We start from the raw sequence: 16,657 nt of genomic DNA, 5'->3' as shown, positions 1-16,657 counted from the left end.
GATCCCTGGCAATGCCCAAGGCCAGGCTGGTCAGGGCTTGGAGCAGCCTTGGGACAGTGGAAGTGTCCCTGCCTATGGACACCTTGCACTGCCTAGGGACACCTTCCACTGCCCATGGACACCTTGCACTGCCTGCCCATGGACACCTTCCACTGCCCATGGACACCTTCCACTGCCCGCCCATGGACACCTTCCACTGCCCATGGACACCTTCCACTGCCTATGGACACCTTCCACTGCCTATGGACACCTTCCACTGCCTATGGACACCTTCCACTGCCCATGGACACCTTCCACTGCCCGCCCATGGACACCTTCCACTGCCTATGGACACCTTCCACTGCCCATGGACACCTTCCACTGCCTATGGACACCTTCCACTGCCCATGGACACCTTCCACTGCCTATGGACACCTTCCACTGCCCATGGACACCTTCCACTGCCCGCCCATGGACACCTTGCACCGCCCATGGACACCTTCCACTGCCCATGGACACCTTCCACTGCCCGCCCATGGACACCTTCCACTGCCTATGGACACCTTCCACTGCCCATGGACACCTTCCACTGCCTATGGACACCTTCCACTGCCCATGGACACCTTCCACTGCCCGCCCATGGACACCTTCCACTGCCTATGGACACCTTCCACTGCCCATGGACACCTTCCACTGCCTGCCCATGGACACCTTCCACTGCCCATGGACACCTTCCACTGCCCGCCCATGGACACCTTCCACTGCCTATGGACACCTTCCACTGCCCATGGACACCTTCCACCGCCCATGGACACCTTCCACCGCCCATGGACACCTTGCACTGCCTGCCCATGGACACCTTCCACCGCCCATGGACACCTTCCACTGCCCATGGACACCTTCCACTGCCTGCCCATGGACACCTTCCACCGCCCATGGACACCTTGCACCGCCCATGGACACCTTGCACCGCCCATGGACACCTTGCACCGCCCATGGACACCTTGCACCGCCCATGGACACCTTCCACTGCCTGCCCATGGACACCTTCCACTGCCTGCCCATGGACACCTTCCACTGTCCATGGACACCTTCCACTGCCCATGGACACCTTGCACTGCCTGCCCATGGACACCTTCCACTGCCTATGGACACCTTGCACTGCCCATGGACACCTTGCACTGCCCATGGACACCTTGCACCGCCCATGGACACCTTCCACTGCCTGCCCATGGACACCTTCCACTGCCTGCCCATGGACACCTTCCACTGCCTATGGACACCTTGCACTGCCCATGGACACCTTGCACTGCCCATGGACACCTTGCACCGCCCATGGACACCTTCCACTGCCTGCCCATGGACACCTTCCACTGCCTGCCCATGGACACCTTCCACTGCCTGCCCATGGACACCTTCCACTGTCCATGGACACCTTCCACTGCCCATGGACACCTTGCACTGCCTGCCCATGGACACCTTCCACTGCCCATGGACACCTTGCACTGCCTGCCCATGGACACCTTGCACTGCCCATGGACACCTTGCACTGCCCATGGACACCCTCCACTGCCCATGGACACCTTCCACCGCCCATGGACACCTTCCACTGCCTGCCCATGGACACCTTCCACTGCCTGCCCATGGACACCTTCCACTGCCTGCCCATGGACACCTTCCACTGCCTGCCCATGGACACCTTCCACTGTCCATGGACACCTTCCACTGTGGCACTGGATGGGCTTTAAAGCCCATTCCAGCCAAAACCATTCTGTGATTCTGTGAACACAAAGAAACTACCATTAAAAAAAAAACACTCTTTGTCTCACTGATATACTGGGCTAAGAATGATACTCCAGGAAGTTTTCATATCTAACAAAACACAAAATTCCCCAGGGTCTTTGGGCAATTGCCACAATTGTGTGTTTGTCCTGGCCATACACTGCATTAAAAACACCATAAAATACAGTTTAACTAAGCTGCACAACAAGATTTATTGAGCCTTTGCTGTGTTTTAAAGGTTCACAGCTTAGGATCTCTCAATAAGATCTGAGGAAATTCTGAGCAATATCTAGGCATCAAACTATTTGAAACAGACCATAAATGAAATCCTATTTTTCTCCTTTCTTTCTGTAACGTTGCAGTATTTGTCTCAAAGCCACAGAGCAGAACTGAGAAACACACACCAGAGGAATCTACCTATTGCTTTCTGCTGCATCCACATCACTTGTTTTAACAGGGAAGTTTCACTCTATAAAATTACATCCAGCAGATGCACTTTGCAAAAGCTGATGACAAAAAAAGGAAGATATAAAACTGACATACTTGGAATAAGCTCAGAATTAATTAATTTAAAGTTTGCAAACAAGGTAGGAACAGTCCAAAATCTAATTTTACAGCACATCAGAAATTCAATCAGCTAACCTGTCACATGGAAGAACACAAAAATAACTGTATATACACTTTAAAATAAACTCTGCTGCTTAGTCTGTTTCTATGTTTATCATTATTTTGTAATATTTTTTATGAGAACAAGTTCAGGGAATTGTTAGGCTGAAATCTCTTTTATGCAATTCTGGAACAGAAGAAAAGTGGAGCTGCCCAGAACCTGTCAGCACCTCGCAGGGTGTCACCTTCAGACACATAAAAATCCTCTCAGGATCAAAGCCTGCATGCAAGAAATGGAAAAGTATTTCAGGTAAGAGGCTCTAGGGAACAGGAGAAGTAACACCTCTCCCTGGGAATCAGGAGATGCCATGGAAAGGCACATAGGGGATAGAGGAGCAAAAATAATTATCAGGGGGATTTTTCCCAACAGCTTTGTTTCCTTAAGAAACAAAGAAAACTGAAAATCAACCCAATAAAACACTGATGTACACAACCACTTTGCATAAAACAAGGATTATTTCTGCACTCTCAGAACATAAAAATTCTCTTTTTTTTCTTTACTATTAAAGGCCAATTTCTTGAGAACAAGATTACTTTGACATGGATTCTGGCTAATCCTGCTGAGTAAAAACCAAAATAATAAACCCACACAGACTAGAAGCTGAAAGAAGATAAAGTATTCTTCCAACTCCTTCTTGTACATGAATAATGGCTTGTTTACTAAGAAGCTGAAATACCACATTCAGCACACATTCCAGGGAAATTAAAAATGCTGATAATTTCAAAGTTAAAAATGCTGATAATTTCAAAGGAAAAGGTTTGGGAAGAGGGTTATATTGGGAATAACCTTCAGCACTCTTCAAAATGAGAATTTCTATCTACAGTCCATGCCTTGGATATGTACTGGTCCCTCATTCAGCAGTAAAATAAGGAAAATCAGTGTTTATACCACTTTTGAGTCACTAATCCTTTTTCACCATATTCTAAATGGACACCCTCATGCACACCCTAGTGTCAAAAGCCAACTTCTGAACATCTGATCCTTGTAGATTTTGTATTTGAAAATGACAAAAAAATAATAGCCACCAATATTCAATTGTGTCATCGGTGTAAGGATCATTTAGAGAGATAAAAATGTTGAATTCTCAGCAACACAATCTTCATAAAACTCTGCTTCAGAATAAATTACAAGCTTCATTTAACTATATGGAAATGCTTGCAGTGTATGCAATACTGAGAGCTGTATATAAACTTTTAATTGATGTTAAAGACAAGTAAGGAGCAATAGCTGCAACTCAGTTAAAAACCAGTTTTTAAAAAGATGAGGTATTTTCTTAGCAAAAGGAAGACAACTTGACAATTGCTACACAAGGCAAATAAAGCCCTGAATATGCAATTTGTGTTATCACTGTCCATCCACTGACACTTCTGACAGTGGAAAAACTTCTATTTGTAAATGATGAGCAAATCTAAACCTTGACAGGCCACTGTAGGCCAATCAAGACAAGCATTAATTAGACTTTTGCAGCTTCATTTTAAAAACTAGGAAGTAGCAAACTAAGAGCAATAATGGCTATATTTTTGGTCTTTCTGGATGAATTTGCACTTTTAGCTCAAAAAGTGTTTCTGTATCAGACTAAACAATAAATAAAAAGGACATTTTGTAAACTAGACAGGACAGACAAAAATAATAATTCCAGTAGACTTCTATATTAATAAGGACATATTTCAGACTTCTAATAAAGCTCACTTGATGAAAAGATTCTAATTAATACAATAATGTGATTTCAAAATTTAAACTAAGCCAACTTGAATATAAGCTGAAAAAAAGACCTACATGGCTGCAGTATCTTAAAGGCTGTATTATGCAATTGTAAAAAGGATCAAAAAAACTTCATGTAGATCACATTCTAATTAAGAAACCAGAGTAAATGACACTGCAATGCACAGAAAGTTACATATGCACATGTTTGGCTGCCTGACTTAGAAGGTAACAGTTATGCATCCCATTTATGGAAGGCATTATTCATAAATAGCTGCAATTGAAAAATTAACAGTTGATAACCAACTCCAACCTCTCCCATGCCTTCAACAGGCACTGCTGGAAACAGTTAGAATTAAAATTTTCAGCATCCACGAGAATTTAAAAACACTTAAAGGGTAGGTCCTGTTATTAATTACACACAAGAGAGTGCTCCTCTCTTAGATTTTCATGCTTTCTACTGCAGATGGAAAAGCTGAGGAACTGAGCCTAGAGTATGTATTAAATAACTTATTATTTTTACCTCTCACCCTAAGTGAAAAAACCCACAAAAGCACACATAAAAGAAATAATTATCAATGCATCCCAACAGGGAAATCTGTTTTCTTCATCTTCTTGCAACTTTCTTTCCAACGTTTCATTAAATTCTGCTCATGGCATCTAAAAAAATCTTGTATAAAATGAACACCATATGTGGCTGTGTAACAGCAGCTGATGCACAGGATAACCAGGGAGAGGGAAAAATTAAGAATATGACAAACTTTATCTTGCCCAGGCCTCAAAGTGGTTTATCTGTCAGCTGGGGATGTGGGATCACTCCCACATGTCCAGTTAGAAGCTGAAGAGCATCATGGAATTACATCCAGGACTCTGGAACAGTCAGTCTCCTAACTGGAACTCACTGCTGGGATTTCTGACCAATGCCAGTGAACAAAGCAAACTTCTCATGGTAGAACATGGGGAGGGTGAAGATGGTTTTGCTCTTCAAATGGAATATAAGAAAAAAAAGTTTGCTGCAAGACAAGGTTTAATTATGTTTGAGGTTTGATGAGCACAGTATCACCAAGAGCATTTTCTAGGAAACAGGAGTACAACTCCATATTTATTTATTTTACTGCCATGTTCAGTGTTGAGTGAATTACACAGTAAATTGTGCACTGAGCATTGAGAATCACAGAATCACTTAGGCTGGAGAAGACCTGCAAACAATCATGGAATGATTTGGGTTGGAGGGGACCTTCAACCTCACCCAGTGCCACCCCTGCCATGTTCAGGGACACCTTCCACTGTCCCAGGCTGCCCCAGACCCTGTCCAGCCTGGCCTTGGGCACTGCCAGGGATCCAGGGGCAGCCAAGCTTCCCTGGGCACCTGTGCCAGGGCCTGCCCAGCCTTTCAGGAAAGAATTTCTTCCCAATTTCTAATGTAAACTGCCCTCTTTCAGTCCTATCACTGCACACCCTGGTGATCATCAAGTCCAACCTTTAACACTGCCAATGCCACCACTAAACCATGTCCCCAAGTGCCACATCCACGTCTTCAAATGCCTCCAGGAACGGTGACACATCCTGATCTACTCAATACATTGAACTTTTGTGAAAGCATGTGATTGTAGTAACAAAGAATCCCCACCAGCACAGAGGCACCTTCCCTGCCCTGACACAGATGTTCTGCTGCCCCTTCTACCCAGCTCAGGGACAGCAAATCCCCTTTCCAGCACAGAAGACAATGGCTGAAAGTAGAACCTGCACATCTACACTGTCAGGTAGTGCTCCAACAGGAAAACATCTGTGGAGAGAAATGCTGTGAACTAAGATCTCAATTTCAGGGCTTTTATATCTGCTGAGCTGCAGTGGGATCCTGGAACCAAAACTCTCCTGCTCTGTAGCACCCAGAGGAAAAGCTCCATGCTCCAGGATCACCCAGCAACACAGCCAAAGCTGGGATGACTGGGATGGACACTTCCAAAGGGTTCTCCTGGTCTGCACTCATTGGGACTCAGGAGTTTCACCCATCACTGCTGTTCTCAGGAGGAACTCAGAACATGGGCAATTTTTCAAAAACCTCTCAGAGTTTACCTGCAGAAATAGGAACAGAATCTCAACTTTCACAGGCATCAGCAATTAATGGCACCGTATTTCCTCAAAAAATGGGTCAGATGTTGCAGAAGTAAGGACAGCCAAAGGAGGGGAGGAACAATAAATAGAAGCTGACAAGACAAATGCACAACAAGCATCTTATCTGTGTGTGTGTATGTCAAATTATCTGCAGATGAGTAAAATTACTGCCCTTTGAGAAGGAGTCCAGAAATACAAAGTCCACAGATCAGGCTGAGGGCAAAAGGCCGAAGGAAAGGACAAAGCAGAGAGAGGAATCGTGGAAACTCTGTGCAGATACAATTTATGCTCCCAGGTGCTGTTCATTATTTTGTTTGGGTTGTTACTTTTTGGGGAGTGTGTGTAACTGTTTGGGTTTTGCTCTGGGGGGTTCCATTTTTGAACAGATACCTCCAAGTTATGCACACAAAAATACATTAATGAGGCAGCTGCTGGAAGTGTCTTTTTCCTGAGTTCCCATTTCAGAAGATTTCATGCTGACTTTCAAGCTCCACAGTCACAGCCTTCCATGGAATTAATTTCTCAATCTCAGGCTTTCAGCAACATTAGTTAATGTAAACTGTAGCACATGACTAATAAATAATGTAAAGAGCACAAAGGAAAACACCCACATTGTTCAAGCCCTGGTCTGTAATACCCCATCTCACCACAAAAATGATAATGATACAAGAGAAGCAGTTCTGGCAAAGAAAAAGGAACTTGCTTTGTGTCTTGTCCACCCTTTGGCAAAAACATTTCCAAGTAAGGAAGACAAATTATTTTTATGAGAAACAACGCTGCGATGCAATAGATTTCTCTTTCTTAGGTTACAAAGGAAAATGAAGATTGCAAAAGGAAGAAACTGTAGGGGAAACACAGCCATCAGAATGGAAAACTAAGAATTAAGCCTTGATCCAGACACAGAAAAGAATAAATGGTGCTGCTCCTACTGTAAATATATCAGCACTGAGGGTTGATGAAAAACTCTGTGTGTCGGCCAGGTTGGAAGTGGTGAGAGTTTTCACTGGTTCAAATCTTTTAATCACATAACATTAAAAATTAGTTTCTCTACACAGACCTTTAACAGAACATTTTTGATGAAAATACATCATTTAAAAATGAGGTGGTACCAAAGGGTTCTTTGGTATTTGTGTTGCAGAAGAGAGGTCAAGAATCATCAGATAAAAGATAAACAATGCAGAGGAAATGAAGTGCTGGTTTGATGTGCCAATGTTACAACGTTTGAGTATTAAAAACTGATAAAATGTCCCCATTTTCCTTTCCAATGAAGGAATTGCTGTAGATCTCTGCCCAGCCCAGACCCAGCATGGCACGAGCTGTTCCAAGCAGCTTAGGACAACAATGGAAGGTAAAATTCAACATTTAGAGAGAACTGATCTGAAAATAAATTGAGGGAAGACAGGAAAAAACTGTGGAAAGAGCAATACTTGCCCAGATAGGGAAGCATAATGATCTGCTTTAATTGATTTCTCTAATTTTTATTTATGTAAATTAGGGAACAAATGTGAAACTCTTCCTCAGCTCATTACTATCCTAAAGCCAAATGCATTTCACAGCTGAACTACAGCAGAATATTGCAGTTCAGTAAAGCCTGCAGCAATCAGTCAAAGAGGGAAAACTTGCTGTTACTAACCACAAATTTTAACCATTTAGGAGAGAATGAACAACAGACCCTTGATCAGGAACATGAGCTGATCACATTTATATTACTGCAACTAAAAATATTTCTGCCCTGAGGAAATGTGCTGAGCCTTCAGTGCTGAACTTAAAACAACCTCTAAACCTACATAAATACATGTTCTACAATGTTTGTTCTTCACATCTTAGCGAGTTCCTATTTGTTGATGTCTGTTCAGCAGAAAAATGCTTCTTACAAATCCAACAGAAAGAAACAAGTCTAGGTTACACTCAGAGTGGAACAGTCTATCAAAAGAAGGATGAAGCCAAAATTTAACTTAATTGCTTGGTTAATTTAAAGCTGGCTGTCTCAAAAGAGGAACTTTCATGCTGTGGCAGATTGAAAAAGGTTTCAATTATTCTGTTTTTCATATTGCTCTTGCAGTATTTCCAGGTGCACATCAGAGGAAAGCTTTCAGTGCTACAGACAGCTTGCTGGCCTGCTTGACAATGTAAGAAAACAAAACAAAGCCAAAACTTCCTGGAATAATCCTCCCATCGTGTTTGCACTGCCACAGACATGATCAACAGCAAAGGCAAAACAGCAGAATGAGCACTCCTGCTTCACAAGCACAATATTTAAAATACTTCATGTTTCTATAAATCAACAACAAACCACAAATATCAAAAGGCAAAATGCTTTCTAAAAAGAGGAATAAAAATTGCACAGAATCCCAGAATCACCGAAGTTGGCAAAGACCTCCCAGACCTTCGAGTCCAACCTGTGACCAATCCCCACCTTGTCACCAGCTCAGAAACTGAGCCCACACCCAGTTATTGCCTGGACACCTCCAGGGATGGACACTGCACATCTCCCTGGGCAGCCCCTCCCAACGCCTGACCACCCTTCCTGTGAAGAAATTCTTCCTGAATTCTATCCCTAGGAGAACATTAATCCAGCTGAAGTCTTTCAAGCTCACTTTCAAACCCATGCATGGCCAAAAAGACATTTTTCACTGCTACTTCATGATCCCCAACTCCCTTCTCTTATTTTCAATCATGCAACAGAATTCTGTCTCCTCTCCATGATCTAACACATGGCTGGCTGCAAACCTCAGCAGTCTTTCTGAGCTTCTGTTTGCTGGAATATTCAGCAGCCACATTAAAATGCACCCATTAAGAAAGACAAACTACTTAGGATGTGGACTGTCCCTGGCTGAGCATTTGTGTGGTAATAATGCAATTGCACCTGACCCTCTGCCACATTCAGGGCATTAAAATCACACCAAAATTTAATTTGCTGTCTTTTGCAAATTCATCAGGATCCCATAAATAAGGAGGTAGAAAAATATTATATTGTAAAAGGTTTTAGGAAAATAAATTGAAATAATTCTCTTCAATTCTAAGGAGCTCATTTAAATGTCTTCATGTAATGCTGAAGCTGAACACTACAGTAGAAACAGGTATCAAAATCTGAAAACCAAAGTGATAACATACAAGTGAAAACAGGATCTAAGCAAGTCCAATGAAAAAAGGGATTAATGGTCCAAATTCAGATCATTTCACTAGTTTAAATTCTAATAAAATCTATATTAAAATATTAAATGAAAATATTTTGTTTGAGGACATCTAAAAAATAAAACTAGGACACTTTTTTAATGGAAGTTTTAAAAATATATAAAAACATACTGTATTTGCTGCAATGCTTAGAACCGCATAACAATTAAGACCTTTTGTTTAATTAAAGAACTCTAATGAAAACATTGATAGAACTTCAGTTTTTTATAGTAGAAACATCATTTGAGTGTGGTGTGTGACTGTTGTGGGCCTTCCCCTTCCCCTTGGGATCAAAGGCCAGAAGAATTTCAAACAACTTTGGAAATAACAAAACCCTCAGCTCTGAATTCTGCCTGAGAATTTGTGTCTAGTGGGAGATTTTACAACACTCTTCAAAACAGAGTAGAAAAGGCTTCTTTGAATGGAAACACTGAAGGACCAAGAACTCCAGTCATGCTAAGAGCTGTCACTGCAGTATTCTTTCCTTCATGTCCTACTGAAAATTCCCCTTTATTCTCCATGTGTCATTCTTCTCGGTAAAGACAGCCACTTCATTAGAGAAATTAGGCTTTTTTTCTGCAGCCTCTCTTCTTGTTTCAGACTTTTGGTTTTAATTCCTCGTGCTCTCAGTAATTTTGAGCACTAATTTGGCTTTCCAGCCTTAACTGGTGACATTTGAGATAGAAGCTTCAGAAAGCTGAACTGAAAAAATACTGATTCAGTGGCTTAACTTTATCATGGAAGTTTATTTTTCAAGAGTATTATCCCAAGAATATGAACTCCTTGATTTTGAACACAAGTGTAATGAATGATGGTTAAAAAACCCCATCACTTAAACTTATCAGTGCACAAACAACAGCTTGCTTCAAGCCATGTTAAATCAGAATATTTCTCAGAGATTTTGACCAAGAACACAGACAAAACCACTGGATACAGCAGGCTTTAAAGAGAAAGTGTAGGTTCTCATTCTGATACAGACAAAAGTCAAATTGGAACATATTTAGATTCCTAAAAAGTGTCACTTCTGAGGCATTTAAAAACAAACAGAGCTGCTCTACTGCTTTTACCCTTGGTTGTGTGCATGAATGGCATCTGCAGGGGAAACAAGACTGAATGAGAACTTCAGCTGGCTCTGTACAGATCAGTCCTCAGCAGCAGAACTGCTCCTGGCTCACAGAATGACAATGTTAGAAGGAACTCCTGACAGAGGAAAGGAAAATGAAGAGGAAAGGAAATCCAAGCCCCTGGAGATGAGCTGCCAGGCCAGGGTGGATCTGTGGCTAGGGCAGGGCACCCTGCCCAGCCTGAGCCCCCAGCTGGGAGACAGGAGAAAGTCAAGCTGCAAAAGCTAAGCTGGATAACTGCACCATCTAAATGCAACCTCAATTATTTTCTGTATACCAACAGAAATCTGTAATGAACCTCTAAATAATTCCTGAACTAGGAAGCACTGAGCTGTCCTGCATGAGACTGGGGAAATGCCATTCCCTTGCCACCTAAGCACTGCACACTCGTCTACAGCACTGCTTTGGATGTGATGGGTGGCAAAAACCTGGAGGGTATCTACAAAATTTAATATTAATGTTTTGGGGCACAGAGAAAAAATCATGGATGTCTGCTCACCTCCATCAGGAAACGCTGTGTGTGTCTGCAAGGCTCAACTTGCAGAAAGAAAACTTATTTATTGCTAATCTTTAAAAAGCATCAGTCTTTGACATCCGCTTTCTCAGAGGTTTAATTTCCAAAAGCATCAGCTCACATCAACTTTCACAAAAATACCACAGAATCCATCATTTCCCTAACTGCTATGTAAAAGCAATGTTCAGGAGAGTCAAATGTGCTCTAAGGCAAGAGCAAATGCCCACCAGAAATGCCATGAAAGAAAGAAGGCAGAGGCCAGCTAATGAGTACACAACACACAGGGAGAAGGTGGGGAGAGGGACAACAAAAAGGCTCATCCTAATTAAGCAAACATATGACAAAGGAAAAAACCTGCCCTAGCTGGGTGTGGCTATTTCATGATTAAATGCTAAATAATGATAAGTATTTGGCAGAAATACAGGCTGTGTGATAATACAGCATTTACAGTTATATTACAGCAGCTTTCAGTTCCTCAGGGTTAGCAGGTTTATTAAATCAGTGATTATGTACAGGTGGATTTTTCTTTTTTGTAATTCAGTATTACATAAGATGGAATTGTCTTGTCCTAATACAGAGATAAAGCCAAAGGTCCTCCTGAACATGCATTGTATGAAAATGAAAACCAGGGACTTTGGGTTATGAAAAGAAGCCATATGACTAAAAAGTGAATCCATTTTCCAAAACGCCCACACAGACAAGAGCTTCTGATGAGAAAAATGATCTCTGCAAAGCTAAATTGCACAGATTATTTCCATGAAAAGTTAGAATCTTGCAGATTATATGATATTTACTGTGCTGGGATTTAAAAAAAACCAAACCAACTTTTTATATTATTACAGTATGAATAATTACTTGATTGTTGAATGTAAATTATATTAAAAATCAATCATTACTTAATTGAATAATTGCCTTCTTTTAGAATTCACACAGGCAATGATGCTTGCTCGGTTTTTCCAGGAGCGTTTCTCTCTTGGCTGGTGAGTTTTGGGTACCTTTAGAATGAGGTGCCACCACCTATGTGTGCCAGCAAAGCAGCTGTGGCTTACCTTGGCACTGGAATCCTTGCTTCCCAAATCCCCTGTGTAAAGAAGGAAAAAGAACTGCCTTAGTATGTTTGGTTTTAATTTCTACTCAGTGATCTCTAAAAACATAAAAATAGCTTCATATTAAATTACTTCAGGTTTTGCTACGACAGCAACGGATTTTCAAATACACAACACAGACCAGCCCACCCATTTCAAAGCAGAGAACAATAGCTGTCACCAGCTATGTAATTTCAGCTTCTGGCAACAATTTTTTTATTATTATTATTTTACAAGCTATTTTGGATCTACAATTATCATCATCTGTGATTGCTGCATAATATTTCAACTCGTTGAATGCCACATGTATATTTAACAGCCACGTGAAATATTCCAAGTTCCAGCAAAGGCACGTAAAACAAACCAGGCTTGGGGTTTCATCCAGATTTTGGGATTACAAAGTGCTGTTGTGAGGCTCAGCTGGAGTTTGCTGTATGGAAAGCAAGCAGGTGAAAAGTTTTGCTTGTTTCAACATAAATGAGAAGACAGGCCCCTGATTTTCATACTGATTATTCTCCAGCTTCCTTGCTCCATTTCCATAACGAAATACAAATGTGTGTGTAGCGCTTCTGCAATGAATACAATGACAGTGGTATCCAGAGTTCCAACACATTTTGTACCTCTGGCAAACTCCACTGCTGTGGATTTATTTGTTTATCTTAAAGAATCTAACATTCTCTTCCCACAAAAATAACTGTTTTGAATATCCTGCCTCTAAACATTTCTCTGCCTTTTTCTTTGCAGCCTGTTTTTCATCTGGAGACCTGGAGCTGCTCACACTCAGACAAAAGCCACGAGCCGGAGAAGCTGCGTGCAATTAACAACATGGAGCTTAATTATCAACTTTATGGAAATGGTTTCTTAAAAAAAAAAAAGTATCGACAATTTATCCACTTTTTATTTATTTATTTATGGAAGAGACAAAACCTTCAGTGCACTGTTCCTTCAGGAAAAAGCTGAAACAACGCAGCTTAGAGCATTTCTGTACATTTTTCTGCACAACTTCTTACTATAAGCAAACCTGAACTAGGAAAACCAGGAGAAAAATCAAATTATTGTTTACTTGGCTGCACATGTGCCTATATTGTCATTCTGATGCTTTTACCACTCATCTTCACAAAACTCAAAAGCTGGAAGCGTGGAAATGCAATCACAGGAAAGCCGATGGCAGGACTAAGAACATGAAACAGACTTGAGATAATTTTTAATCCTTTGAAACAGACTTATTTGCAAATATTCCTGTTTTATCTACTCCAGAAGCACGGCTGCTGCTCAGTGTCTGAGCTGAATCCCTGCAGAGCCGCAGCCCATTCCACTCCCAGAGCAGTTCCGATGTAATTTTTAAGTAAAAAGTCTTTTAAAAAATATCAACACTCCAGAACCAAAGCAGAGGGGTGAAAGTTGCTGAAGAGGAAAAGGAGGCACTAAACTATTTTGGTAAATATTGCCTGATGAAACGTAATCTAAGGAAAAGAATCTATTTGTAAATTTCATTGAAAGGTTATGTTTACCGTTCTTTATACCTTCAAACATTGTTAATTGACACAAGTCAATTTGGAAACACTCAATGGTGCGCGATGGTGGTTTGAGAGCGGCCCATCTCCAAACCAGAAAACCAAACAAGTTTTCGAGGTGTCAGATGCTCTTCTAAGGAATGTGAGGAGCTTCCCCAGGCTCAGCAAGCACGACAAGACAAGAGCACAGTCGCTCTTGCCACCTGTCAGCCACAGGATACCCTTTCAGTTCCAAATCCACCCTGTCATTGGTGACAGAGCTCTGCTTTGTTTTATAATTGTGCTGCTGGTGTGCACAAACGCCGCTCGCAATAACCCTGCAGCGGTTTTTCACACCTCCCAGCTCATTCTGGTTTAGATTAACTTTGAAGCAGTTTTTGAAGGTCTCTCAATTTTACCACACCCGACTTCACTTTTTTTTCCCCAAAAAAAAATTTAAAAGAAAGAAAAACTCAGAAATTTTACTTGTTTCTTGTGCAATCTACCAGGTCAGCTTTCCTTCCTTACTCTGTGAATATATTTCAATCATTTCTGGCACAAGCACAGTCTTTACTTCAGCATGCAAGCAGAGGAAAACTGACAGAGGAAGGAAAAGGTCCGTGTCCAGACACATAAACACACATAAAAAGAGCAAGAAGCGTGCCGCGGACACAGCCAGCTGCGGGCAGACCCTTTCACAACTTCGGCCAAAATAAATCACAGCTCTCGCTTTCAGCACCCAGAGCCGCAGTGCAAACTTGAGCAGCGGAGCAGGGCTGCAGCGAGGTGAAGGAGGGGAATCCCGAGCTCTTTGTGCAGGTCCAGGATCCCCGAGGCTCCCACGGCTCCTGCCGAGCCCGGGCCGCCGCTCCTCGCTCGGGCCGCGGAACGGGCACGGAACGGCCCGGCCTGCGCGGAGCTGCCGCCCTGCCCCGGCACCGCACGAACCCATGGGTGCACTTTTCCCTAGCACCTCAGTAATCAGGGTGTTGGTAGGGAGTTTTCCTGCCCTCTCAGGCAGGAACACTTCTCTCACAAAAACCACCCCTCCCTTTCCTCGGCGTGGACCGGGGCAGCGGTGTCACGGTGCCTCCCCTGCCTCGCTGCCCGCTCTCGGCAGCAGGAGGGAGCAGGGCAGGCACTGACCAGGAGTTAAGGCTGGGGGACCCGAGTTCAGCGCCCCGGTCTGACACCGGCACCCTCCGTCCCAGCGCGGCTGTGCCCGGCTGAGCCCCCCAGCCCGTTCAGCCGAGCAGAACCCGGGGACAAGGGGTGAGAAACACAGCTCTGGACCGTGTGGGAAGCGACGGCCCCAGCGCGGGGCTCCAGACCCTGCTGGTCTCTGCGACCCCCCGAGCGCCGGCAAGTTTGGGGGCTCCCGCCGCCCCGAAAGCGGGGTGCGCCCAGCCCCGGGCTCCCCGAGCGGCGGCGGCCGCACACGGCCCGCCGGAAGGGGGATGCGACAGCGCCGGGGCAGCGAGGTGACACGGGGGGTCACCCCCAGCGGGGTCACCTGCCCGGCCCCGGCGAGAGCGGCGGCACCGCGACCTGGCTGCCCGGGGACGCGGCGGGTGGGCGGGGAAGGGAAGGCAGGGCAGGGACGGCGGCTCACCGGAGCCGGGGCTGCCCGAGCGCGGGGAATCCCCCGCGGCGGAGCGGGCCCGGGCGGCGGCGGGCGCGAGGGGGACGCGCGCCCCGGGATCTCACCAGATGAAGTCGGTGCAGTGGCTGCAGAAGGTGGGCTGCTTGAAGAAGCGCGCGATGAATTTGTGCTCCTTCACCTCGTGCACGTTCTTCTGCCTCAGGGCGCCCTTGCGAGCGAAGCGCCGCGCCGCCTCCGGGTCGGCGCCGGGCTCGGAGCCCGGGAACACGTCGGCCATAGCGCCTCCTCCCCACCCCCTGCCGCTCCGGGAGTCGCCGCCCCGACGTCCGCCCCGTCCGGCGGCCGCCGAGCCTCTGGCAACGGCAGCGCTGGGCGCTGCCTCCCGCTCCCAGCCTGACGTCGGAGCGGAGGAGGATCCCGAGCCCTCTCGCTGACTGCTCCGCCCGCGGCTGAGCGAGCGAGCCCCCGGCCGGGGCGGGGCGGGCGCGGGGCCGCCCCCGCCGGGGAGCGCCGGGGGAGAACGGGGGGGCGGCCGCACCTGCTGGTCCTCGTCAGCTCCCGCAGCGCGCCCCGCGGCTCTCTCGCTCTCAAACACACACACCCCGGGTGCTCTCACGCACACCGGGGCTCTCACGCACACCGCAGGCTCTCTCACACACACACACACACCCCGGCTGCTCTCTCTTGGACACGCACCGGAGCTCTCACACTCACCGGGGGCTCGCACACACACACGGGCTCTCCCCGCTCATCAGCTCCCCCCAAAACGCACCGGTTCCACTCAGGCACACACCTGTTCCCCCCCCCCGCATTCACCTACACAGGCTTCCCTCACACACAGGCACACAGAAAAGCTCCTCTCACACGCGCACGCTCAGAGGTTCCCTTAAAACGCACACAGAATCTCCCCTCTCACTTTCTCTCTCTCTCTCCCCCACACACAGAGATTCACTCACACAGAGAGATTCCCTCACACACAGAGATTCACACACACACACAGATTCACTCCCGTGTCACGCACAGACAGAGGATCCCCTCGCACACACACGCAGAAGGTCCCCTCTCTGTTTCTCTCTCTCACACACACAGAGGTTCCCCTCACACCCCTGCACACAGACCGGCTCCTCTCACCCCCCAGCTTCCTCCATGCCCACACAGACACAGCAGCCCGTCCTCTCTCCCCTCACACACTCAGGCAGCCCCAGGCAGGTCACACACACACACTTTGCCCGGTGTCAGCCATGGAAACCCACACCTCCCCTCCCTGCAGGACCGTGACCTCCATCCCTGCTTCCATCCCCGCCTCCCTTCGCCCGGCCCGGCACAGCCACCTCCGTGTCACACAGCACGGGGAACCTGCCCCTCGCTGCTCCCGGCCGCCTTCGCCACACACTCTTCCTGCACCCACCCGAGAATCGTT

The 16,657-nt window shown here is 45.5% G+C and overlaps 1 protein-coding gene across 1 annotated transcript in view; it reads right to left on the bottom strand.

The window, feature by feature from the left end:
* Positions 1-15,579, bottom strand: part of PRKCA (protein kinase C alpha) — a 145,567-nt gene extending 129,988 nt beyond the window's left edge. Inside the window, exons 1-2 of the mRNA XM_066565870.1 lie at positions 15,342-15,579; positions 12,106-12,137 (exon numbers count right to left, since the gene is read on the bottom strand). Coding sequence (XP_066421967.1) covers positions 12,106-12,137; positions 15,342-15,514 — 205 coding nt within the window. The 5' untranslated portion in view covers positions 15,515-15,579. The remainder of the gene's footprint in view (positions 1-12,105; positions 12,138-15,341) is intronic.
* Between the last annotated feature and the right edge of the window lie 1,078 nt (positions 15,580-16,657).

Source organism: Molothrus aeneus, chromosome 26 (assembly GCF_037042795.1).
Source record: "Molothrus aeneus isolate 106 chromosome 26, BPBGC_Maene_1.0, whole genome shotgun sequence".
Classification (NCBI taxonomy): domain Eukaryota; kingdom Metazoa; phylum Chordata; class Aves; order Passeriformes; family Icteridae; genus Molothrus; species Molothrus aeneus.
The sequence above is the reverse complement of the archived record's forward strand: the minus strand, read 5'-3'. Positions and strand labels throughout refer to the sequence as shown.